This window comes from Metopolophium dirhodum, chromosome 7 (assembly GCF_019925205.1).
Source record: "Metopolophium dirhodum isolate CAU chromosome 7, ASM1992520v1, whole genome shotgun sequence".
NCBI classification, from domain to species: domain Eukaryota; kingdom Metazoa; phylum Arthropoda; class Insecta; order Hemiptera; family Aphididae; genus Metopolophium; species Metopolophium dirhodum.
In genome coordinates this window covers 30,746,782-30,774,701 of record NC_083566.1, presented here as the reverse complement: position 1 = coordinate 30,774,701, position 27,920 = coordinate 30,746,782, and the positions used below count along the sequence as shown (strand labels likewise).

Here is a 27,920-nt window from a genome sequence, read left to right as displayed (position 1 = left end):
ATCCTAAATTACATCTTCTAATATACAGAAACCGTTTTTCTGGTTGATAATAGCTAATTATTAGTTGTTACCACTTTCAATATACTATGTGTTTTCGTTGAGGTTACGAAAGCAAACAGTTTGCTGGCTGTTTACTTACCTAACATAATATGAAGTTTGCTCATTGTCAAAACAAAAATGTTTCATGAACCAAACAGTTAAAAAAGTCGGTTTGCGATAGGAGCAAACATTTTAGTAAACAGTTTTAGTTATAGCTAAAAGAATTTTAAGTAAACCTGTAACTTTTAGTCGTATTAATATCTCAATAATTTAAATCTATGTGTATTTTAATAATTATTTAACAAAAAAGCCAAGCAAGGTTATACATTTTATTATGATGAGTGTGTATCAATTTTATTTAGCCAATTTGTTGAATTTGTATTAAATAATATTGAGTTTCTTTTGATGTTCAATTATTAGTTATTGCATTTACATAGCAGAACTTGTATGAGTGTATTTTTTTTTTAATACCAATTATGTATTATTATTTATTATCAATAGAATCTATATATACTCCACGGCATATTAGAATTCATGATGCTTATCATCTTCTATTGCTAAGGTATAGTAATATGTTATTCTGTGGTAATATTATATCTCCCAACATGTTATTAACTACTATTATACCTAACCAGACATGTACCCTGTGTGTTTAGTGTAATGTTATCTTTTGGTGTATATTTTTACTGTATATTACATGTATTGATGTGTTTTTTTTTTAAGTGTACCTATAAAGAAAATTATATTATTATTATTATTATTATTAATAGTATACTCTAAATACATCTTTGACTGAAGTAAAAAAAGAAGATAAAGTCTTGAATTTATTTTCAATGGTTGGGTTAAACATTTATGAATTACCTATAGACTATAGAGCATAAGAACCAAAATTGTATGAAAATGGAAATATCTACTGACTAGGTAAGCAAGTTATATAAAAATGAATAACTTTTCTGGCAAGTAGTGATTTTTTTTTCTAGAGGATCACATACAGAAAAAACTAACAACTAAATATTGTCAAGTGTTATTGTTGGCTTACCTAAAATTATAATCGTTTATGTATGAAAAAATTAAAGCTTTTCCAACCAGTCTTATATTTTTACATTGAAAGAATTTTTACATTGGAAATTTGAAAACAGATTATTAGGTACCTACTCGAGAATTGTTGTCGTTACCAAGTTTTAAGTCAAGACATTTGAGTTCCGCTTTGAAGTCGAAATCCAATATTAAGTGTACGGAAATATGGAATTAATAATTATAAAACACATTCTACATTGCTACACCTACGGGCTACGACCTACGCGAAGACCTGAATAACTTACATAATGAGAGCATTGTCAAAAAACCAGAAGTACAGGTACTATATTTATTTTTATATAGTTCTGATATACTATTTGAATATTATAAGTTAATGTTCTTATTTCATTATTTGATCTTAAGATTCTGAGGGGAGCGATGAAAGTATTGATTTTACAATTATTAATTATTATGTGTGTTTTTTAGATTCTGAGCGAAGCGATGAATGTATTGATTTTACAATGATGTGTGCTTTTTTTTAATTTTTAATTTTTTTTTTTTATTTTTGTTTTTATTTTTGTGAAAAACGGGAATTTTTACGCAAAATCGATTTTGGTTTTTGGTGTAACTCTAAAACAAATGACCGTAGGGACATGAAATTTTGACTGAATGTTTATATTAGTATTTTCTATACACCATAAAATTTACAAAATATTTTGACTCTTTTTGAGCTGTTTACGGCCATTGTCAGTTTTCAATTTTTTTAGTTTTTTTTTCTATAAATATCAATAAAATTTTATCTGTTGATTAAAAAAGCTTGAAAATTTGACTGAATGTTTATATTAGTATTTTCTATACACCATAAAATTTACAAAATATTTTGACTCTTTTTGAGCTGTTTACGGCCATTGTCAGTTTTCAATTTTTTTAGTTTTTTTTTCTATAAATATCAATAAAATTTTATCTGTTGATTAAAAAAGCTTGAAAATTTAATAGAAGGCTCCTAGGTTATTGTTTCAAAGGCAGATGAAAAAAATTAAAAATCCTTAGTCACAGTTTTTAATTATAACTTATAAGCATTTAAAGTTCAAATTTTGACAAAATACGGAAAAATCACGAAAAATAGCAAATTATTTTGAGTTGAGAATTCATAAAAATTTTTCTTTTTAAATCTAAGATTTGAAAATGTAATATAAGATTACTCATAAGTTTGTCTACCTTTATCAAAAAAAAAATGTCTAGAAGAAACTTAAATTAAATTTTTATGAGCGTCTGAAATTTATATTTTTACAACATTTGATATTTACTCGATTTCTCATGTAACAATTTTCTTATTTTATTGTAATTAAAAAACGAATGACTGTAGATACTTGAAAATTTCACTGAATGTTTATATTAGCATTTTCTATACACCATATAATTTGATTCTTTTTGACTCTTTTTGAGCTGTTTACGGACATTGTCAGTTTTCAATTTTTTTAGTTTTTTTTTCTATAAATATCAATACATTTTTATTTGTTGGGTAAAAAAGCGTGAAAATTTAATATAAGGCTCCTGATATATCGTTCTAATAGCAGTTGAAAAATATTAAAAATACATAGGCACAATTTTTTTTTATAAGCATTTAAAGTTCAAATTTTGACAACATTTATCAAATTTATAATTTATTAATTATTTTGTGGTTAAAAATGTATAAAATGTTTAACTTTTATGGCTAAAGATTGAAAATTTAAAACAAGGCTCCGAGTAAATAGGTTATATATAAATTACTTTATTCACAATAATATCATCAAATATACTTGGTAAAATCATAGGCTGACTGACCGTTTTCGCTCAGAATCGTTTTTCTTATACAATGATATTATATCATTGAATTCAAATTTAACACCATCCATTACAGTGACCCACTTGTAACCTACTGTACAGCAGAGCGACATCCACTTATCCACCTTTTTTTTTATTTGTGTGTACATTACATGATAAGTACCTAGTCGAAATAATGCTTCGATTTTCGACTTCAGTATTTTGTTCGATGGAAAAGTGAATCTAGTTGGTGCTTTGGGGAGGTAAAAATCCCATATTCCCATTAGTGTTCAAAAGTGCCGAGAAAAACAAAAAAAAAAAAATAATTGGACGCTATACGTTGTCTCCGTCTTACAAATGTACAACATAGCAAAAAACTGTTTTGCGCAGGATAGACCCACTTCCTCTAGTAGAAATACCCATCAATACCCTCCGTTATAGCAGAATTACCAAAATTCCACAACGCATAGGGAACAACTTTATCTGTATTATTACTATAGCGTTTTTATTTTTTTGATAGCATTTGCCAATAGTTTTTAAAAATTAAATGAAAAAAACAAAATAAATTCTAATGTTTTCAAACTGATAACTTTAATTTTATTTATGTTATCCAAATAATAAAAACGCTACGACACCCTATGTTCCCTATGCGTTGAGGAATTTTGGTAATTCTACTATAAATACCGAGGGAGTGGTTCTATCCCGAGCAAAACAGTTTTTTGCTATGTTGACATGTTATAAATTTGTAAGACGGAGACAACGCATGCTGGTAGGGGTTCTCTTAAGGAAAACGTGGAATTTTTACGCTAAATCGCTTTTTGACAAAAATGGTTTTTGGTGTAACTAAAACAAATGCCCGTAGATACTTGACATTTTCACTGGTTGTTTATTTCAGTGGCGGATATACGATAGGGCGAGGGTCCAGGGGGATCGACATATATAATTAATTAACTAATTTTATAATTATAAAAATAATACATTTGAAATGCATATTATTTTTTAGGACCACCCCACCAGAAAAACTTTTAAAATCCGCCACTGGACTTTAATATATTAGCACTTTCTACAGGTACACGATAAAATGCGGCGCAACGAGTCAGCAGTCTAGATTTTTTTTGATTGAAGGATGATATTTGGAATAATAGATTGGGTAATTTGGTGGGATTAGAGTTTGTTGATCGATTGGTTATTCTTCGTCTTGCCTTTCCAATGGTGTATGAGAGTTTGTACCTACGTCTACGTTGGTTTCCTAGCAAAAGGAGCGGATATTGAAAGATTTTTTGGAGAAGTTCTCCATTAAATAATTGAATTGGGAAAATGAAACAGGGATTTCAGCATCATCTGAGAAGATGTCTCGAGTTGAGTTTTTAATAAGTATTATCCATAGAATTGCTTTTTTAAATTTTTTTATTGTAATAGTTTGGTTTTACTTTTTCCTCTGTTTTGCCTGATTCCAAAAGTTTTTCTCTTATGTTTTGGTCTGTACGGGGTTTTCAATACTCTATTGCTCTCTATTGGTTGATCTGAAACTGTAGGCGATGAAGGGCCGCTTGATGATGGGGGAAGGTCTCTTGACTTGATTATTTGGCGGATTTGAATAGTAGTCTATATTATAGTAATAATACTAGTACTATATTATACTCGTATTTTAGAATGAATAGAAAAATGTCGTTAAATTAATGACTATTGTATTTTACATTCAGAGTTTCTACATTGACTATACCTGTTATTATAGGTTATTAGGTATATATTATATTTATTTAAATTTAGTTTTATTGAGAAATGTGAAACAATATTGTAATTATTAATATAGGATTTACTTAAACTAAAAAGGTACCTCAGATGAATGAAATATAGATGGATACTTTTTACTCGTAATTAAAATCAAATTATGAAACACTTCCTAAATGGTTGTATTTTTATAGTATTTTTTACAAGACTGCTTCACCACCAATTAAGCCAAATAATTTTCAAAATATCATTTTTAATGTTTTATAGGGAGAACTTTATAAGACAATCATTTTTCATAATGTATTATTCGTAATAATATGGTCGGATAAACCCATCCGGTTATTTATTGATCCAGCAGAGGACATTGATCTTGTCTGTGTATCATTTTTAAACATGACGTAGGTAGTGACGTATGCACGAACGCTAAACAATATTTATTTTTATTTTTGGTTTATAGCATTAATCATTACCGCCTACAGCCTATACTGTTACTGTTATAGCACATATAGTATATTCTATAATAATAAATAAAATGTAATATTACCTGTTCTTTAGATGTTTAAATGATTTTTTTTTTTTACTTTTATTGTAATATAACAAACCTACCAGCTATAATACAAATTATGCCATTATGACGCAAATCAGTGACGACACTACCTACGTATTTCGTGGCCCTGAGCAATATTTATTTGGTGGGACCTTTAATGATTACAATGGAACTAGATGGTAAATACTAATTACACTTGATATCTTTTTTTATATAATAGCTGACAATCTTTAGACACTTTTCATATACCAATAACCAGTTAACAGAATTGATATATCTTATTATTCCTAATTGACGATTTATTTAAATGCTAAATATATACAATTTATTAGATACCTATTGTTAAAATTAAAATATACTTATTACAATTAATATATTTTAGATTCTGAACCGGGCAAAAGAATGTATTGATTTTACAATGAAGTGTGTTTTTCCGTCTGTCTGATGAGCATCTGTTCAAAAAAGGTGAATCTAGTTGGTACTTTTGAATTTTGGAAGATAAAAATTGAAAATTCCAAGAAGTTATAAAAAGCGTCAAGAAATCTTTGAAAAAATTGATTTTATTTTTGGTTAAAACTCAAAAATTAATAATCGTAGACACTTGACATTTTCACCAAGTATTTATATTAAAATTTTCCATAAATGGTAAAATTGTTGATATATTTTGACTCTTTTTGAGCTGGTTATAGCCATGAAAATTTTTTCAAATGTAGCTATTTTTTTTTAAATTATTTTTGATAAAAATTTTTTCATTTAGTAAAAAAGCTTGAAAATTTAATATTAGATACCTAATTAATTTCATTAATGAAAGTCCAAAAATATCAAAGATACATATTATGTTAAATTATTTTTATACGCATTAAAAGTTCAAATTTTCGAAAATGTTCAAACTATTTTTCAGTTAGGAAATCATAAAAGTTTTTCCTTTCATAACTAACTTTAGAAATGTTGATAGAAGATTCACCATACATTTTCCTACCATAAATAAAAAAAAAACGGGTAAGTGGATGTCGCACTGCTATATACAGTAGGTCACAAGTGAGTCAATGTATAATGGATTTTATTAAACTTAAATTCAATGATATAATATTATCATTGTATATGAAAAACGATTCTGAGCAGAGACAATTTGTCAGTGTGGATATTTTAAATTATGATTATATTGTTATTACTTGTTATTAATACAGTTAGTAGACATTAAGTTGAATTAATATTATAATATTATTATTTTTTATTCATTGCTATGGTGATAAACACATTGAATATTTGGATTTTTGAATGTGCCAAACGTTTGTGCATCGTTTGTGCAGAAATGTGTATCAGGTCCCGACGTTTGTGCACAAAAACTCCCAGCGCTATCCAAAAAACAAAGTGGGGGGGGGGCATTGAAACGAGACACCCTCTTTTTGGAAAATTGAAATTTTTAAGGTGCCAAATGTTTGTACAGAAATGTGCACCAGGTCCCGACGTTTGTGCACAAAAACTCCCAGCGCTATCCAAAAAACAAAGTGAAGGGTATTAACACGAGGGTCCAGCTTTTTTGAAATTTTAAATATTTGTCATATTAATAAATGTTGTTTACGTACCTAATAGGTTTAATAGAATTTTACTATTGCCATGTAAACGTATGACAAATAAAATCTTCAAATATTTTTAATTTATCAAGAAAGCATTATCTTGTTCTAATGTTTTTGATTTCAAAATTGTATGAATAAATACAGTTTTTTCTTAATGCATTTCTTTACTTTATATTTTATATTATATTTTGCTGATGAAAATGTGTTTATGGACAGGTACCTCAACCCGACGTTGCTGTATGTCCGGTCCAATAATGTAAGTTATATGTCATTGTGTATATTTTAATACAATAAAAGCATAGTAAAAAAATAATTAATAGACTATATTAATATAGTACCTACTTAATTAATTTAATATACCTAACCGTACCTATATACATATAAAAATATTATAATAATATATTATTTATGTTTGAATTCATTAGAACAATGGCGTATCAGACATCGCTCCCAAATCGGTCGACATCCATCTGCATAATCCAGCCCGTTAACAAATAAATAAATAAATAACTGTGAGTTGAAAACGTCTATATTTAAAAATTGTTATAGTATAATATTTATCTAATAAATTAATTTTCTTTAGCATTCCGCAAGAATGAGCGGTATAGTTTGAAAACTTACCAAAGTTATCTGGTGGATGTCGATACGTTGGTGAGCAGCCGTCGCACATAGGTCATCAGACTACCTATGGAAAGTTATTATTGGATCGGTCATAATATTACGTTGAGAAGTTATCTGTCCATAAACTTATTTTCAGATTTGTAGGCCAATTCCGTTGCCATTTTTTAATCATTCTTTGTTTTTATTAAGGTTCAGGTGTAACAGCATTTTAGGGGCTATTGTAATTCCCAATTTTTTGGATAGCGCTGGGAGATTTTGTGCACAAACGTCGGGACTTGGTGCACATTTCTGCACAAACGATGCACAAACGTTTGGCGTGGTCAGAAGTTCAAATTTCGAAAGTGGGGGGGCCATTGAAATGGACCTTGATAATATGCTGTTCTTGATGGTTGTGTTCACGGTTAAAGCGCCCGGTGCCAATGTTATGTTGTACACAAAAATACACTCTACGGGAATAATGATCCTGTTCTGTAGAATCAACCAAATTTGATAATTTGTTTTGAACTAATCAAAACCTATTCTATAGTTTGCACTGAACTCCGTTTTACAATATTTTAATCTCAAACTTTATAATATTATGACGTCTTCAAAAATAATACCATTTTAAGCATTTTCTTATAAATTATATTATACCATTATTTTAAATTAATTACAAATCGGAGTTCGATGCGGCCTGATGGAGCTACAAGGCCAAAGAATTATTCTCGTGAAGTCAGATTTGTCAAAACAAGGTTTTAAATAAATAAAAACGAATTATTAATATTAAATCATTATTATTTATTTGTAAATCTAATAAGTCTGTGTGGATTATGTCATAAACATCCAATATACTTGGAATACGATGTATATAATAAGGAAAATACACAACAGATGCAACCAAAATAACCTGTAACAAATAAAAAAAATAATATTAGACTCATATTATAATATTGAACATCCGAAATTTAAAATCTTATATATACTTTCGATTTTTCGACAACGCTCTCGTCGTGTTACTGAAGTCTTCATGTAAAATGTGTTTCCTAATCCCGTGAACGGTACATTTTATGTATGATTTCCAATCAAATTCTTCAAAACCGAACCAAAATGTCTTGCGATCCTCTTGACTTAGTGACGACCATAATTTTCGAGTATTGCCGTTGTCGAATTTCCATTCACTCGTTGTAAAATCTTTAAGCAAATCAGTCATATTTTCTATTTTTTTGTAAATTTTCAGCATTCTAAATGAACATATAAAATCAAAATTAAATTTTTTACATATATGTATGTATACATATTAACATTTTTAGTGATCTGGTATTGTTTTAAATATAATGAAATACATTTGATATTATGATGGTTTGATTGAATTAGCCTGTGGCGGTAATAAATCTGACGAGAATTAAATCGTCCAAACCCTGAATTTAAACTAAGTGACCATTTAAAAATCACGATTTTGTATTAGAAATAGACAAAAAAATCTAGCATCGTTTTTTTTTTTATTAATTTTTAAAGCATTGACTGCGATGTTATTAGGCAGCATTAGATTTTTTTTTACATTGGAAACAATAGGCTGAATTTTCATAACATTACATTAAATTACTTAATTACTATTATATTATTTGTACATTGTTTTCTTAGGTAATATTATCAAATAAGATGACAAATTTCTGTTTCATTGACGAAGTGAATTAGTTTTTTGGACGTCTCGGGAGTGGGTTCAAGTATCCCATATGAGGTCTACAGTAGCTCCTCTTTGATGTGTATATAATTTAACTGGCGGCGTGTAAGGAGTTATGCGCTTGACCGTAGTCCGTAATGAATGTTCCCCAAGTAGGGCATGTAGGTGGGACTTGATGTGGCCGTGTGCCATGCAGGTACATCATTTTTTGTATGTTAATTCAACTTAAATACTAGTATTAACTATTAAAGACTAAAGAGGAAATATTATTATATTATTACTTATTATAGGTACCTACACTACTTAGTACTTACTTAGGATTTTTGCCACGAATGATGAATGAGAAATCTACAAGCGCACCAGGTATCCGGTGTAAAAAAAATCTCAAGATATTAACGACCCATCGATTGGCAGAAAATATACAAAATATATACCACATCGATTCCAACGGTGGCACCTGGTGGTATGTTTCAAACGTGTATTGTATGATCTTGTCCCAATGTATTGAGCTTTCCACACTAGACACGTAATTATAAATTTTTGGTTCCTTATTTTTTTTGTCGCCATCTCGATGTCTATCAACGAAAAGAATAGAAAAAACAAATGATAATTACGCTGCATACATATAGGTACGCGTAATAAAACATATAATAAAATATAATACCCATACCTATTTACCGTATCCCACATTACACTAATCAGTGCATTGGCGGTGTAGTCAACTGGGACAATATCAGTTATTTTATCCGTGGACAATTGAATTGTTCTTAAGACCCCAACGATTAAGGGAGCAATTATGCCAGATACTCCATTCATATTATCCACCCAACCTGGTTCCGGTTCAGATTTTGTGCACCCTACTACAGTATATTACCAATTGTTTAATATCTTTGATTACACTTTTTGGACAAAAAAAAATAAAACATAAATACACAAGGCAAACTTAAAATAAGTTTTTGGTGTGTATCGCAAAATATCGTAATATTATAATCAAACATAATTATTTTAAGCCTATTTTCCACAATTACTATAATATATTTGAAAACCTTACTAATTGAAGGACGAAATATTGAGATCGGCAATTTATTTTCATTTGTTGATATTACATTTTCTATTAGCGCTTTAGTAAAAGTGTATGTGTTTGGCCAATCTACCGAAACGCTATATTTTCACAGAATATGCAAATTAAAAAACTTGGAAAAAATTGTAATAGAAAAAAGGATAAATAAATATTTACTTGTGTGTGTTTTCATCTCGTTTAATTAAATTTTTTAATTCTTTGGCTGATATTGAAACTGGATAGAATTGTTCGTTAATTTCACTTCTCGGGCAATGCGAATAAGCGGTTGATACATGAACGAAACCCTGAAAAAATGTTCCGTTAACAATAATTTTATTTTAGTTTAGCAATTTTTCCTAATAACTCTAATTGGTAACTCAAGTTAATTAGTTTGAATTTTATCTTGAATTTACCAAAATTATAATTTTGAAAAGTTTTACTTCATAATATAAAATTAATGTTTACTGTTAAGTAAGCACGATGTATAAATATCTATATTATTACGAAAACACATACTTTTTTATTAATTACATTTAATTAAAAAAAAAAAAAAAACGAAATCATATTCAAAAGATCTTATGATAATTAATCAATGATGAACTGCTATTACCTTAAGATTATTCATTTTCGTTGCTAGTTCTAATAGATTCTCTGTTCCTTGAATGTTTATCCTTGTTGCTATTGGAAGGGTTTCATTGAATTTGATTGTTGCAGCACAGTGAAAAACAAAATTCACATTTTCTATCAACCAATCATGATCTCTTGGTGATAAACCTAGTGAGGGTTGTTCCATATCTCCATCAATTACTTTTATCTTAGTCATGAAGTCGGGCTTTTCAATTCGAAGGCGGTCAAACATCTTAAAAACATACATAACATAATATAAGTACTGTGGATAGATAACAACAAATTAAAGTCACACAATGAATTAAAAAACAATATTTTGTTAAATGCATCGTTTTAAAAATGTAATTTCAATTGTTACTAATTATTTTCAATACACAAAGAATGTTTTTTAAATATTTAAGCTAATAATTATTTTAAGCTAACGTTATATAAAAATCATACTATTCTATACAGTACGTTGCAGTGGAATTTCCCTATACTCTATGGGCTATGCATATATGCAATTAGGAGGTCTTAGGGGGGGGGGAGCCCTCCCAGTTTTATCCGTTGCCCTTTCTCCCGGGTTTTTGACCATATATTAGTTTAAAATATTAATTATCAGGGTTTGTGCTGCTAATACAATTTTAGCCCCCCCTCCATTATAAAAACGTCCCTAATTGCGCCTATGACTATTATAAGGTAGTAAAATAATAGTATAAATATAGTTATACACTTATACCTATTATAAAATATCCTTAAAAATAGAAGCTGACACACCGTTTCTTCTCAAATAATTTTTCGTATACAAATTTATTACAATCATTATCCAATACATACATTACATTTACTTAAATCAATTATGGCGGTGTATACCTAAAATCTAATAAACAGCTATAAAAACTATTGTAGATTTAGTATTTACTAACAAATTTTATTTTTAAAAATTTTAAAAATTTTAAAAGAACAGTGTACTACATTTTTATGCATTTTGATCAAGCATACATTTCTTAGAGATATTTATAGAAAAAAACAATCGACATTTTAAATATACATAATTAAATCAAAACAAGTAAAAATTATTCCATGACGTATGAACATGTATGTATGTAATATTGTAATACAGTTATAAGTAAAATAAGATTTTTGATTTTATTTGGATATGGTGAAATGTAGCAGAATTAATTATACTACAAATTACAATATAATTATTGTATAAATAGTTTAAAAAATAATTATCATTTTTAAAATATTCCTATTAATTATTACATAGATAATAATATAGATATAGATGCCGTTGATATGTATACAATTTTGAATAATATGTAATTTTATGAGCATTTAGTTATCACTAGGTTTGTGCCAATATAGGAATTAAAAAATCTGTACGATATAAAAAAAATTTTAATAGATATTAAAATTATGGTATGAGATAATAATTAAATAATATTACCATTAGTCTCGCTGTTGATGCATTGTTTTTATAGTATTTTAATAATTTATATCAATAATAATTAAATTTAGTTAAATACATTATTGGACTTTTATCCACAAACAGTTATCAAACAGTTAAAAACAAGTCTTAACACAAATACACGCCCATATTACACTAAAAATACTATTATTTGCATTAGTTAAATATGCGTTAAAAATAAAAATACACGCTAAAAAATACTTTTTTTCTTTAAAATATATCTTGTTTTTTTAAATTAATTTAAATTATTTTACTTTATTATATTTCGATGTACTTACTTAATACCTACCTATTTATAAAATGTATGTATATAAAAAAAAGCAATAATACACAGCCAAGTATAGGTACAGATCTCATTCTTCATTGAAATTTAATTTGTATAATTTATTGTTGTCCTTGTGTTATATTAAATATTAATATATACAATTAAAACGTTGAGTATTTTATCACAACCGTTGTGAAATGTATTGTGTACTTACTATAAGCATACGAAAAACATACAATTTAATAATATTCTTCGTGATTAATAATTTTATTTCATTTACAATCAAATAAAAATAAATAAACTACCTACAATCATCGCACACAATGTATGATAATTTAACGGCTGCAATCAAAATTAACTTACAGATTGATTGCAGATATCTGCTACCCGTTGACTTGAATCGAGTCCTTTCTTACTTCTAACAAGCAGTGCAATTTTATTCATTGAACAAGATCTGAGCAATTTTTCAGTGAGTATTTTCCCCAAAAACCCCGTACTTCCGGTAACAAAAACGGTCCCATTCCTAAACGATTCAGCTATGCTTACTTCCATTTTGTTAAGTTTTATTTTAACACATGCGTGAACTTCTAAGATGTGTAGTCTGGTGAATTTGAACTTGAACTGGAATCAAAACAAGTATAGAAAACCTCTATTAGAAACATTTTATTTGGATGGGTATAGTATATAATAGTTTTAATATTCACAAAAAGATCTTGTAGTTTGGTGAGAGTAATCCAGAGTTCGTTCAAAAGGGAAACATATTTATATTTTATAACATAATATTATATAATCCACACAATTGTTCAGGGCCTAAAATTGTGTGCAGTAGCACACACTAAGTGCAGTAGCTAATATTAAATGTGCAGTAGCAAATTAAAAAATGTGCCGTTCTTATTTTCGGCTTTTATAAATTTTTATTTGATCAATATTCAATATTGATTATTGAAAATTACTAATTAGCAAATTGTATTTGTTTAAATCCATAACACTAAAAATTCTAGGCTATATTCTGGGCGGCTTATAATATAATTAGTATATTAGCCCAAGCTATTTCGGTTTTAATTTTAAAATGTTTAGTCATATTATAGCCATATAGGTATCAAGGAATTTTATAGAAGATTGTCTTAGATTGTATTTATTATAACTAATTATCAATGAATAGTAATAACAATTAGGGGTGCAGTAGCAAAATATCTTAATTTTAGGCCCTGCAATTGTTAATTTACTATACATTTTATATCTTGCAATATACTATGTCCATAAAACTGACAAATCCCTCACCCCTCCCACCATAAAAAAAATACACAACACTTATAATATTTTATTCAATGTTATATTAATGTAAATTAATAATATGGTTACCTTACAATCTTTATTCCTTTTTTGGTTTTATACTCAAGTATTACATTCTCTCTAATTTATCGATTTTATTATTTTATTAAGAACCTATCTAATAGGTATTATTATATTATGTATCAAAACCGGGGGGCTCCTTCGACGTTCCTTCAGTGGAAAAACTCGATTCGGCTCACAGATCATTATGTTTCCCTTTTGTGTCCAACATTTTTTCTTCAGCCCTTAAGTAAACAATTATCTTTGAGGGGCAACCAAATTTAAAAATTGAAATAGACACAATTACCGACTTATACACCTATACCTTTATCTACTTTACCTACTATTAAAAATATTCGGTATCAGAATCGTTGTTTGATTACATAATATGTTATGTGTGGATTGGAGATATAAATATTGAAATATTAATAGACACGTCTCTTGCTACTGAAAGCTATTTAAATTTATTGTCGAGTGTCGACTAATGGCTTTACTTCTCAAATCTGTACACATACTAGAGTGGGAGCGTGAGAGTGCCAGTGTTGGGATTAGATAAGTGCTTTTTTATCTAGATAAAGATGAAGATAATATGATGAAAATCCATCTAGATAAAAAAAGATGTTTTTTTTTTAATACCTACTATAAAGTCTAACTTTTGAGAGTACAGCTTAGATACTACTTAGGACTTCAATATTATATAAACACCGGCTATATGTTTAAATTAATGTAAGCAGTGAACATTATTATTAATCAATAACTAAGGTATAACTGAAAAAACATTTTAAATATATATAATTCAATTTTATTGTATGGTATAACATGCTGGGGAGGCACAAATAGAACAGATATAAAAACAATAGGTACATATTACTAAAACAAATTATGATAAAAGTAGCTTACTCTCTTCCGTTGACGTATCCATCATCAGTCGAGTTATTTATAAATTGTACATTAAACAAATTCGCATAAGATCCATACAAAGGCACATTCTCAATAATATAGGAGAACAGGAAAGTATATAAAACCACATAGACACATAGTGCAACACTAACTACCTAGTTCAAGAAGTTCTCCCGATTAAATGATAACGACTAAATTCAACAATTTGGAAAATTATGTGAAGACTCTAATACAACGTTTATGTGAAAATCAGTCTAATAAAACCAGTGATAGGTATAATTAATAAGACTCATATAAAAAATCAATTAATAAAATAGTTAATGACCTTGATGATAATATGTGCATCAATCAAATATTCAAATTATAAAAAGTCGATGTGTATAAATATAAATAATTAAGGAAACATTGGTGTTAATATTGGTTAATATAAATTAATCAATACTATTGTATATCTAGAAAATTAAGAGTAGGTACTTTTTAACTGTATAAGAAATTTCGTATAATATAGTACTATAAATTATAATATATTAATATTGTATATTTATCTATGGGAACTCCATATACCAGATACGAGCTTCGCTCAGGCAGTATGCGTATCAGCTTTTAATATTATTATTGTTATTATTGTATTATAATTGAATCACGCTTAAATAAAATAAATAAATAAATAAATAAATACCTGTTACGTGTATGTGTCTGGAAAATAGTAATTTGGTGGTTATATTTTGATCACCTCGTGTGACGTGGGTTAGTAGGTACACGTCTGCGCTGGATGTAATTAGTTGCATCCGTTTTTATATACAATTTAGCATCACAAAAAAGTCCACATTATAGGCGTAACATTGAACATTATAACTCGTTCTACAAAATTATATTAAGACATAGTAAATTCTTTAAAAAATAATCACATTTTATTTTTCCTTGGTACCATATACATTTTACGAAGCACCGGCTATATGATACACCTATAAGAAGGTTATTACTTATAATTAGTTATTAAAGTAACAAGTAATAATTAAATAAATAAGTAATTAGATAAAACTTTTCATCAGGGCTACGATTTCGTATATTTGAACAACAAAATGCATAGGTATGAAACCATTTCTTATCGCATATAAATCATATACCTACTTAATGATATATTACACATCCAAATTATTAGTTATTACTCCGTTTTACATTCACTTGCGTTCGTAGTTTAAATGTAGTAATAGTACACTAGTCCAGTGGTGTAGGTCACGCCTCTTAAATTTATATTTATGCGTTTGTGCGTGTACCCTTAACGAAAATCGTGGTACTCGGGTTAGGCGTAGTACCCCCCCCCCATGTTATTTTTTACAATGATTAGGCATGTACCCAACTTTTTTAGGAATATATCACTGAACACTACGGTTTGTCCAGTGACGTGTATTCACGATATTCTAAGAAAAAACTTAAAATTGTCATAAAAAAATGTATTTAATAAAGTATTTATTTAACTTTTATTTTGGTGGGGGAAGGAGGGGAGGAATGGATGGTAAAATATAATTTTCCTTAGAAGGCAGGCACCAATTACGACTATGTTTTATTTAGTTTGTTTGATTTAAATTTACAGCATAGATAATTTTCACAACACAATTAAAACAGCACGGCTTTGTTATATACAACTAATTTATTCCTCACAAACTGTCTGTACATGATATCAAAATTTAAAGGACATCGTGTTATTACAGACAATTAACTATAACTTCACTGGCCACTGCTTACCAAAATACAAAATACGAAATACTCACTTAAAAGATAATATTTCATGGTTAAAGAGTATTTTGTGCAAAATAATATGTTGTAGGAATATATTGCCATATTGGAGTTTAATTGAAATATTTTATAAAATATCTAATGGCTTCTAAAAGTATGCAAATATATTTTCTCTATATCATATTTGTCACGACGAAATAACGCAAGGCAATATTTATAACAACCAGGGCCTAAAATTGTGTGCAGTAGCTAATATTAAATGTGCAGTTGCAAATTTAAAAGTGTGCCGTTCTTATTTTAGGCTTTTATACATTTTCATTTGATCAATATTCATTATTGATTATTGAAAATTACTAATGAGCAAATTGTATTTGTTTAAAATCCATAACACTAAAAATAATACCGACTACACCATATTCTGGGCGGCTTATAATATAATTAGTATATTAACCAAGGCTGGGCAAGTTAATGATTTTTTTTAACTAAGTTAAGTTAAGTTAATATGTACCAATAACAAAAAGTTATAAGTTAAAAGTTAATTTAACTATAGGTAAACTCAGTTAAGTTAAAAGTTAATCCACACTTTTTGTTAACTTTTTATTAAGTTAAAAAAAAGTTAATTTTTTTATACAACGCTAGCGTACTTAATTTTAAAAAAAATGATATACATTTTTAACTTTAATTAATTTAAGATACATATTTTTTGACATGAAAACGAAATAGACTGAAATAGTGAAATATTATAAAATTAAATCAAAATAAATTAACTTAACTTACTTCTTAAAACGAAAAATTAACTCGTTAATTTCACGTTAATTAAGAAAGAAATTTAGTAAGTTAACAGTTAAGTTAATGAAAAGCCAAAAGTAACTAGTTAAGTTAAAAAGTTAAAATTAAATTAACTTTTTAACTTAACTTTAACTTTTTAACTCGTTTATGCCCAGCCTTGATATTAACCCAAGCTATTTCGTTTTTAATTTTAAAATGTTTAGTTATATAGCCATATAGGTATCAAGGAATTTTATAGAAGATTGTCTTAGATTGTATTTATTATAACTAATTATTAATGAATAGCTAAAACAATTATGTAAAGAAGTTATATGTGGCATGCGCACTACTAGGTCTATGTTCATTAATTTAAAATATTTTGGTGTAGAATTAGGTGTACAGTAGCAAAATATCTTAATTTTAGGCCCTGATAACAACATAACAATGATGAGAAAATAAATTATTCTCTAGATCTCTTATCTTATACTTATAGTCGGAACATGGTGATTGGCGGTAGTTCCCGCGTTCAACGTGGGTATCAATGGTCGTGTTTCTGTTATTCAACAATACACAATACTTTTTGTTTTTATTATTTAAAACATGTTATCATTATTTTTTTTTTATTCATAGATCTTAATTTTAGGTATGGCTACGATCACTCATCTAAAATATGTAGGTACACCAATAGGAGGTATATCACCATATTATATATTAAATATCACTGTTTAGATACTTTTTCAATGATCAGGATTAATTAAACTATTTTATGGTTTTTATAAACTGCTACTTTTATTTGTTTTATAATACATTTTTATTAGCGCACCCATGCGCACAGTCGGATACAATATTAGCATTTTCTATACACGATAAAATTTTGAAAATAATTTGATTCTTTTTGAGCTGTTTACGGACATTGTAAGTTTTAAATTTTTTTAGTTTTTTTTTCTATAAATATCAATAAAATTTTATTTGTTGGGTAAAAAAGCGTGAAAATTTAATATAAGGCTCCTGATATATCATTCTAATAGCAGTTGAAAAATATTGAACATACATTGGCTCAAATTTTTTTTATAAGCATTTGAAGTTCAAATTTTGACAAAATGTATCAAATTTAAAGTTAAATAATTTTTTTGTAGTTAAAAATTTACAAAATATTCAACTTTTATAGCTAAGGATTTAAAATTGAAAACAAGGCTCCACGTAAATAGGTTATATATAAATTACTTTATTCACAGTAATGTCATCAAATATACTTGGTAATGTCATAGGCTGACTGACCGTTTACGCTCAGAATCGTTTTTCTTATACAATGATATTATATCATTGAATTCAAATTTAACACCATCCATTACAGTGACCCACTTGTAACCTAATGTACAGCAGAGCGACATCCACTTACCCACCTTTTTAAAAGTTGAATTTTGTCCGGAGTGAATTAGATCTCATTAAAAACTGGTGTTATAATTACAATGGATGACTTCAGACAATATAGATATTTAAAAAAAAAATGTTATGAATTGAAATAATAAAACCCATACATTTATCGCAAATACAACATAATTTATTAAATATACTAAAAAAAAAATTATTTACTTTTCTATAAACATGTCAACTTAAAATTTATTTTTTACTTTTCTGTTTTTACTTATTGTGTTGTCATTTTTTTATAACTAACACCATCAACCACATTTTAAATAACATTAGGATTATAATTCTTATGTACGGACGACCTCTTACATTGTTGACATATGATCTGGGCATAGTTAATTTTTTTTCCGAAGTCACCCACGTTTGGTAATAATTAAGACGATTTAACACTACAGTTTTTTTTCTCATTTTAATCACTTGTAATCCCAAAATCGCATTTTTGGAGTTAAGTGATTCGCGAATTAGGCCGACGAAATATACAATTTCTTGTTTTTGAATTAATTAACGCATATTTGGGTTGATTATAATTGATAAGAGTTAAAAATCAGGGTAATAATTAATTAATCGTTTATTAGATGACATATAATAAAGTTATACTATAAGCTAACATTGCTAGAACTCCGCATCCACTCAAATTTATTTTTTGTATAAAATATGTGTCAATAATAAATTATTAAAATTATTTGGACAGTAAGACTGTTAGAGATGACAAGCAACGGCATCAGACCATGTTTAATATTTTGGCATGCATTTCGTAGCACCAGCTTATTTATTGATGTTCAATTAATTTTGATTATTTTGTTTTGTTGCATTTTTTAAATTACCACTTCTTCAGGTAAATGCTCAGTACTCGTTGTTATAATAATACACACTTGCAAATGGTACCATATGTACATAATAGGCAGATGTACCATGTGTACGCACCTGCACCGGATCCTGTAACCATTAGCTCGTAAATACTTTTTTTTGAACCGGAATTACAGGCAATAAAAAAGGTAGATCGTAAACTCTTTGCACCGACAAAATATAATAAACATGACACAATTTAATCTGAAAATCATATATATTACATGCCATTTAAGTTTCGAAATTCCATAATTTTTACAGAAATGAATTGTCAGTGGATCGCAGCGAAGTGGTCAGTATTACACTTGGCAAACTCGTGATTAAAGATAATAATATACCTACATAATCATTATATTTATTTTTATTACACAATACAGTAAAATAGTACATTTTTGACGGATATTCGGGATGAGCAGAACCATGCTTCCAACATACTATTGGCCAAACTTACAGGATTATATCAAATTTTGGATCCTAAAACCATTAAATGTCGTGGTCAGTGTGTCTACCACATGCACGGTCGTGGTATTCATTGCACTCTATTTTAGTTTTTTTTTTTCTGTTTTGGTGGTTATGTTGATCGGTAGCAGTGTGTAGATGCTATTGGTCCATCATTGTGCCATTAAGCATAGATTACATTGAAAAGATTTCATCTCATTGTACTTCAGTGACGAATTATTCTCCTGACACGCTTATCATGTGACGCATGCTTAAGAATAAATTCATAATTAGTAAAAATACAAACATTGTAATTTTATCATGGATAATACGTTATAACGTATTTAAACAAAAATTTATTTATTTTTTGTTTTGCTGCTTTTTTTAAAATTATATATCTATACACTTCAACAGTCTTTAGTTGTATCACTCCTATGTAAGTCGAGTGTCGACGAGCTCTTCAGCCGTGGACAACTCAAATGAACGGCATAGTGAACAGTACTATGCCGTTACACTCACCAAATTCACTTAATTAAAAAAAAAAACGTTGGGGCACTGATTGGGGCAATATTTTATGGCCTTCATAACATCAAGAAATCATTTTAAAATTAATTCGTTATTTGTCTACCTAGATTCGACAACATTTATTGATCCCATGGTTCTACCATAATAATCATTTTTTTTTAAATAAAATATTAATAAGCTCTTACTTCATAACTGCTTGATGATCTATTATAATTGATTTTAATTGAACATAAATTAAGTCGTCTTCGTTTTTTTTTTCATATCTGTTATCTAAAAATAAACAAAACAAAACAATATTGTGTACATTTGACAATAGTTTAGTAAAGGCAAATCAGTATGACTGTATATGGGTGAAGTAAGGATTTTATAACAGTTTAACAGTTAAATGAATACATAATTAGTATTCAAAAACATTCTAAAAATACCATACGACATTATACTTAAATACCAAAAATTGTTTCTTTTATGAAAATCTGAAGTTTAAATTGAGACAATTTTGGATATTCACTCGTAAAAATAATAATGATTTCACTTCTAGTTTAAAACGTGTGGTTGTTTTTCAAAAATTAATAACGTAGATACTTTAATTATTCACCAAACATTTATATACATAATATAAAATTTGGAATGATTTTTTAATATTTTGGGTTTTTTAAAAACTTAGATGATAAACTTCGAAAGAAATTTATAGTAACAAATCGTATCTAGTTTATACTAGCATAAGTCAATAGTAGACATTTATCAGTACTTTTTAAAATTATCGGAAAAAAATGTTAAAAAGGTGGATGTAAGTGGATGTTGCTCTGCTGTAGGTACAGTAGATTACAAGTGGGTCACAGTATAATGGATGGTATTAAATTTGAATTCAATGATATAATATCATTGTATACGAAAAACGATTCTGAGCGGTGACGGTTTGTCAGTGTGGATATATATTATATTATATTTATATTGTTATTACTATTATTAGTTATTACTTATTAATACGGTAGCCTGTAAGTTGAATTAATATTATAAAATTACAACAAAATAACTAAAATCGTTATTCTTGGTTATTTAATACGTAATTTCCTCCAAATTTGAACATAAAATAACTATGAAAAAAAACTGTGATTTATATTTTTGAGATTTTTCAGTTATGGAATAACCTATATACGTGGAACCTTGTTGTAAGTTTTCAATCCTTAGCTATAAAAGTTGAATATTTCATACATTTTCAACTACAAAATCATTTTTAAATTTAAAATTTGATAAATGTTGTAAACATTTGAACTTTAAATATACTTATACTTACTTACTTTACTTTTTTTACTTTTAATATTTTTCAACTGCTATTTAAGAAAAATATATCAGGAGTCTTGTATTAAATTTTGACGCTCTTTGACTCAACAAATAACATTTTATTGATATTTATAAAAATAAAAACTAAAAAAATTTAAATTCGAAATTGTCCGTAAACAGCTCAAAGCAAGTCAAAATATTTGTATAAATCTATTATGTATAAAAAATGCTTATATAAATGTTCAGTGAACATTTCATGTATCTACATGGTCATTTGTTTTAGAGTTACGCCAAAAACCAAAATCAATTTTGTCAAAAAACCAAACGGTGGTGACTATACAAAAATAAAAAATTAATTTAAAAAAAAAATTTAAAAAAAACACACATCATTGGAAAATCAATACATTTATCGCTCCGCTCAGAATCTAAAATCGAACGAGTTGTTTTTGAGTTATCAAACATACTATACGAAGGATTTTAGGTCCATGATAATAGCTTTTGAATATGACCCTATTGGTTATTCGAAAGTTCTAGTAATTTATATTAATCTATCAATATTTATAAGTAAGTTGTAGGTAAATATAATTAACGCTAAATCCAATATTATGTTATATATTATTATGTTTATTATTTATTTTTGTAAAACGATTTTTAAGGACTTATTATCCTTAATATAAACATTTTAATAACTGATTTACTTCTCGTACGAATAATCAATTAGGTGAACTGAAATTTCATAAAAATTATCCATTTAATAATTTGCAGTTAAAATGGTTGTTTTCATTCGAAAAACACCTGCTTTTACAACTACAGAACACTCCTAAAGTAGTACAAAAAAATCTCAAGAATTTTTAAAAACAGTTTTATTATGTATTCTAAAAATTTGAGTTTAAATATATTCATTATTAAATGATAAACGAGGGGGGGGGGGTTGCATGCTTAGTGAATCACTCTGAATAGTGAATACCTACACATGCATCTTTTTAATACAGTCTAGTCGCAATAATTCGAAGTTGAAGGGGATAAAAATTCACTTCGAGATATGTATTGTTCCAGACATCTAACTAATTTATAGGGGTCAGGGGAACAATTTTCTAAAGGAATAAAAGTATAAAACACAATTATAGTTGTCAAGTTTTTCGAGTTATCGAGGTTCGATTTATCGCGATTTGACTGTATTTATATTATTTATAATAAAAAAGTAAGTTATAACATAATTGGACATGATGATTAGTGTCGATACATTTAAATTATATTTATTGTGTACAATGTACAAATATCTTAAAAGTTATACCTACTCAGTACTCACCATTTGAGGTATGTTCTGACCACGGACTTGCTGGTTTCAGGATCCAATATTTGATATAAACCTGTAAGTTTGGCCAATATTATGTTGAAAACATGGCTCTACTCGTCCAGAATATCCATTGAAATTACTATTATACTATAAAGTTAAATAAAAAAATAATATAATTATTAATGATATTATATAATTGCTGGTCGTGTATTTTTATTGAATTCTCTCCACTCGCGAGCTCAGCGCGTGCCATTCTGTCTACTTCGCTGTTCGTTTGTGTTGTCTGCGGCTAAAATGCTCGTCGACTTTTATATGTTCATTGGTTAAGGTTTAAAATATTAATTATGGTCACGTCATTATTTTAATATCAACTATTCCTTAGTAATTTAACCGTTGATTCTCAGTATTATCTATATATTATGTCATGTTCAAAACCATTTAATTATGCAGTTTCAATTTTCATAATTATATACTTTACCTTTAGCGTGTATGTATCATTAACCAACGAAAGGCTGTTAATTTATAGATGTATTTCTCAAAAATGCAAAAAAACAATATAGAGGTCATTCTATATAAATAAAACGGGAATATACAAAAAGCATATTGCATGACAAAAAATTAAAATAATATTGTTTGAAGCAGCTGTGGATCTAGAACTAAAATTAGCAGAGTTGTTTTTTCGAAAGGACAAAACAATAATACACAATTAAAAAGTGGGCAAGTGGATGTCGCTCTGCTGTACAGTAGGTTACAAGTGGGTCACTGTAATGGATGGTGTTAAATTTGAATTGAATGATATAATATCATTGTATAAGAAAAACGATTCTGAGCGAAAACGGTCAGTCAGCCTATGATATTACTAAGTATATTTGATGATATTAAGGCGAATAAAGTAATTTATATATTTACCTATTTACGTGAAACCTTGTTTTAAATTTTCAATCCTATAAAAGTTGAACATTTTATAAATTTTTAACTACAAATTAATTATTAAATTTTAAATTTGATAAATTGTGTCTATGTATTTTTAATATTTTTCAAATGCTATTAGAACGATATATCAGGAGCCTTATATTAAATTTTCACGCTTTTTTACCCAACAAATAAAATTAAAACTAAAAAAATTGAAAACTGACAATGTCCGTAAACAGCTCAAAAAGAATCAAATTATATGGTGTATAGAAAATGCTAGTATAAACATTCAGTGAAATTTTCAAGTATCTACGGTCATTCGTTTTTTAATTACAATAAAATAAGAAAATTGTTACATGAGAAATCGAGTGAATATCAAATGTTGTAAAAATATGAATTTCAAAAGCTCATTAAAATTTAATTTGACTTTCTTGTGGACATTTTTTTTAGTTAAAGTTTGACAAACTTATGAAGAATTTTGTATTAGATTTTCAAATATTAGATTTAAAAAGAAAATTTTTATGAAGTCTCAACACAAAATAATTTGCAAATTTTCGTCATTTTTACGTATTTTGTCAATATTTGAACTTTGAAATGCTTATAAAAAAAATTAGTGACTGTAATTTTTATTTTTTTTCATCTGCCTTTGAAACAGTATACTAGGAGCCTTCTATTAATTTTTCAAGCTTTTTTAACCAACAAATAACATTTTATTGATATTTATAGAAAGAATAACTTAAAAAAGTTGGAAACTGAGTATATCCGTAAACAGCTCAAAACAAGTCAAAATATTTTGAAAACTTTTTCATGTATAGAAAAGACTAATTTAAACATTCAGTTAACATTTCATGTACCTACAGTCATTAATTTAAGAGTTGCACCAAAAACCAAAATCGATTTTTCAAAAACAGATTTTGCGTAAAAGTTCTCTTTTTTCCTTACTTTTTCTTTTGTTTTTCACTGCGCTTTTGAAAATTACTGGGAAATTTTTACTTTTGACCCCCTCCCTAAAGTACTAACTAGATTCACTTTCCTATCAGACAAGATACTGTTGAAGAAAATCTAAGCATTTTTACTGCCCTAAAGCAAAAGGTTAGGTTAGTAATAAATAAACAGTAATTGACTATACAACGAGTAGGTACCTACTACCCTTATCATTAGACAGCAACTAGGTTAAATTTAATTATATGAAGAATATGGTTAGTCGGAAAAAGGGTTCAAATGTAGCGATCGTGTGACACGCACACTATATTGAACGCCGGTTTTTAATAATGTGCTGACACTACCTACTAGAATATGGTTCGTTGTAAACTTATAACAATTTTATGCAATATGCATCACGCTATCACGCATAGGCAGAGGCACACCTAACATTTTTTTTGTTGAGGAAGTCACGAACGAAAATAAAATAATGTTCTGCCATTGTCCATTAGACACGCATACCTAGTAAAAATGAAAAAACTCGAGTCCACGGTGACCGCGCTCTTACCAGTAGCTTATCTATGGGGGGGGGGGAGGGGGGATACCCCCTAATCCCTAAAAATCGGCGATAATTTACGCCATAGGCGTAACTAGAGGGGGATTGGGGAGGCTAAACCCCCAACATTAATTTTATCCCCCCATGTCATAATTTATAGTCCCACTAACGGTAGCTACCTACATTTTTAAACTTTAATTTAAAATATCATTTTATTATTTTTATTAATATTTTGGAAAAAAATTTATTTTTTTTTGGTTATCAAACTATATATTATTGTATGTAATGACTAATGACCCTGTGTAAGACGTATCATGTCATGCAGTTTTCACTACATAAATACTACCTACATCCTACTTAGAAGTTGTTAATAAACTAAACACAAATATAGTCGTAAAAGACGTACGATTATTAATAAATGGTGATAAGTGATAACGATTAACGAGTAACGATGACCGGACGACAATCGCTGTACCTGCCCCTGCCAGCCGCATATAGGAGCTTTTTGTTAAAAATAGAATCAGATTTTATATGATCTTCGTCCTTAGTACAATGGTTGTGTGTTTGGGTCTGGTACTCGGGTCAACGTCGTTATTACTTATTACTTTTTTTATTATTTGTTATATACATGTCACACACAGTCTATAATAATAAAAAAATATTAAAATTAAATAATGAATGTTATTTGAGGGACGTGTTTGGGGGCGTGGGGGGCAGAGGCCCCCGATATAAACTATTTTAAATATGTTAGGACTGAAGCCCCCCTAACTTTAAGGTCTAGTTACGCCAGCTATGATGTACGCAGAACAAACAACTGCACGGACGCACGATAGGTCGGTAGGATAACTGATAACTGATAAGTAACTTGATTATTGGGCGCATGTAAACTCCGCCACTGAAAAATATCAGGTAAAATTGAGGTCATGTAAACTCCGCCAGTGAAGAAAATCAAGTAAAAGTATAAAATTAATATAATTATTATTATAAAATAAAAAAAAAAAATAATAATAATAATTAGTAGTCGTCCACATTAAAATATGATAGTTTTAAGTAAATAATACATTTGACAAAATTAAAAATTACTAACCTAACGGCTAAGAGTATACAATTGATATTATAATATAATATTCATAATTTTCATAATATTAATTAATAATCGTCCACATTAAAATATAATAGTTATAAGTAAATAATACATTTTACATAAAAAAATATCAAAATGAAGCCAAAAATTAAAAATTCGCTAACGGCTAAGAGCATACAATTGATATAATATAATATTCATAATAAAACTGGTGGAGTTTACAATAGACCTTTTAATTACCTTTTTATCTAACCGGTATTCTGGCGGAGTTTACAATCGCCCTGATTATTTGCATGGTAAAGATATTTTGTATAAATTAATCATTGTTAACCAAGGTTATTTGCTCAGATTTGTTCTATCCCGCTATGCTGCCTGTGTATATCAATGGTCTATGAGCTATCAATGCACCATACACTGATAAAAGGTAATTATGGGTATGCCAAGCTATTAGCTATTTAGTTATCTCATTTCAACAACAAAGGTCCCGCGGCGGTATTGAAGGAGTAAATTATTGGACGAGCAGTCCATATCTTATAGGTCTATGCCATAGACTCTATGGACTTTGTGCGGTATACGTAGTGAACTATATGGTGCATGGGCATACCCTGCATACCCAGTGCGCACAGTGTTCTACAGGGATGTATTAATTATTTAGTAAGATATTAAAATAAGTGGTTTTGTGTTATCCATCAGTTTTTCTGTTTTTCTTTTAGATATTTTAAAGGCTCTCTGCACGTTCTTCATAATTTACCAATTTTTGTAATACATATGGAAACACCATATATTATAACACTCTAGTATAATATAGTAGTATCATCTAAAATTGTAATTCGTGATGTATCAATTATATAAAATAATGATTATACAATAAATCATATTATTATGTATTTATTTCTTATGACTTATAAATAATATGTTTTCTTATTTTATGCATTTATCATAGCTATAATGTATAATTCTATACCTATGTCTATATCTATAAAATAGTATGGAAAAGGATTAAGGCTGTGTATTGTGTATATAGCTTCATATATTGCCGACGCGACTAGCGATTACAACGCTATCCGAACTAACTCGCGACACGTCCAAAGTGCCTTTTGTAGCGAAACCCGGTTATTACTAGGTATAAAACACGAACAGTGTGAATTCCATAGTAATTATAATTAATGAATATACTTATTAGATATTTATAATACATTATAGCCATTATAAGAAATAATTATTACAAAATGTGAAGAAAAATAATTTTATATTCTGTCCTTCGAGCAGCTACCTACTTGCATTATTAATGCCGTCTCCTTAATTATTTCTCAAACTTAACCGCAAGTTTCGCCACTGCACTCGTAAGCTCTACAGTCATGGGCAACTCAAATGAAAAGTTAAGTATCAGTGTTACATTCACCAAACCCGTGGAACTTCTAAGTGAAGAGGACTCAATAAAGTGACACGACCAAAAGTCACATATCATTAATAATTATACTATTTTTTATTACATATT

General features: G+C 28.1%; 1 protein-coding gene and 1 long non-coding RNA gene across 2 annotated transcripts; both read right to left on the bottom strand.

Moving 5' to 3' along the window:
* Window positions 1-8,088: 8,088 nt before the first annotated feature.
* On the bottom strand, window positions 8,089-15,438 carry LOC132948786 (fatty acyl-CoA reductase wat-like). The gene is made up of 9 exons (XM_061019432.1): window positions 15,309-15,438; window positions 12,761-13,018; window positions 10,666-10,914; window positions 10,233-10,360; window positions 10,047-10,156; window positions 9,666-9,855; window positions 9,310-9,570; window positions 8,298-8,555; window positions 8,089-8,221 (listed from the first exon to the last, which is right to left on the bottom strand). Exons 2-9 carry the CDS (start codon window positions 12,947-12,949, stop codon window positions 8,143-8,145), a joined length of 1,464 nt encoding a protein of 487 aa, XP_060875415.1. The 5' UTR covers window positions 12,950-13,018; window positions 15,309-15,438; the 3' UTR covers window positions 8,089-8,142.
* Window positions 15,439-19,475: 4,037 nt separating this feature from the next.
* LOC132949602 (uncharacterized) lies at window positions 19,476-23,227 on the bottom strand. Its single transcript, XR_009665114.1, has 3 exons — window positions 22,962-23,227; window positions 20,557-20,641; window positions 19,476-20,117 (listed from the first exon to the last, which is right to left on the bottom strand). It is a non-coding gene; the product is annotated as an uncharacterized LOC132949602 (long non-coding RNA).
* Between the last annotated feature and the right edge of the window lie 4,693 nt (window positions 23,228-27,920).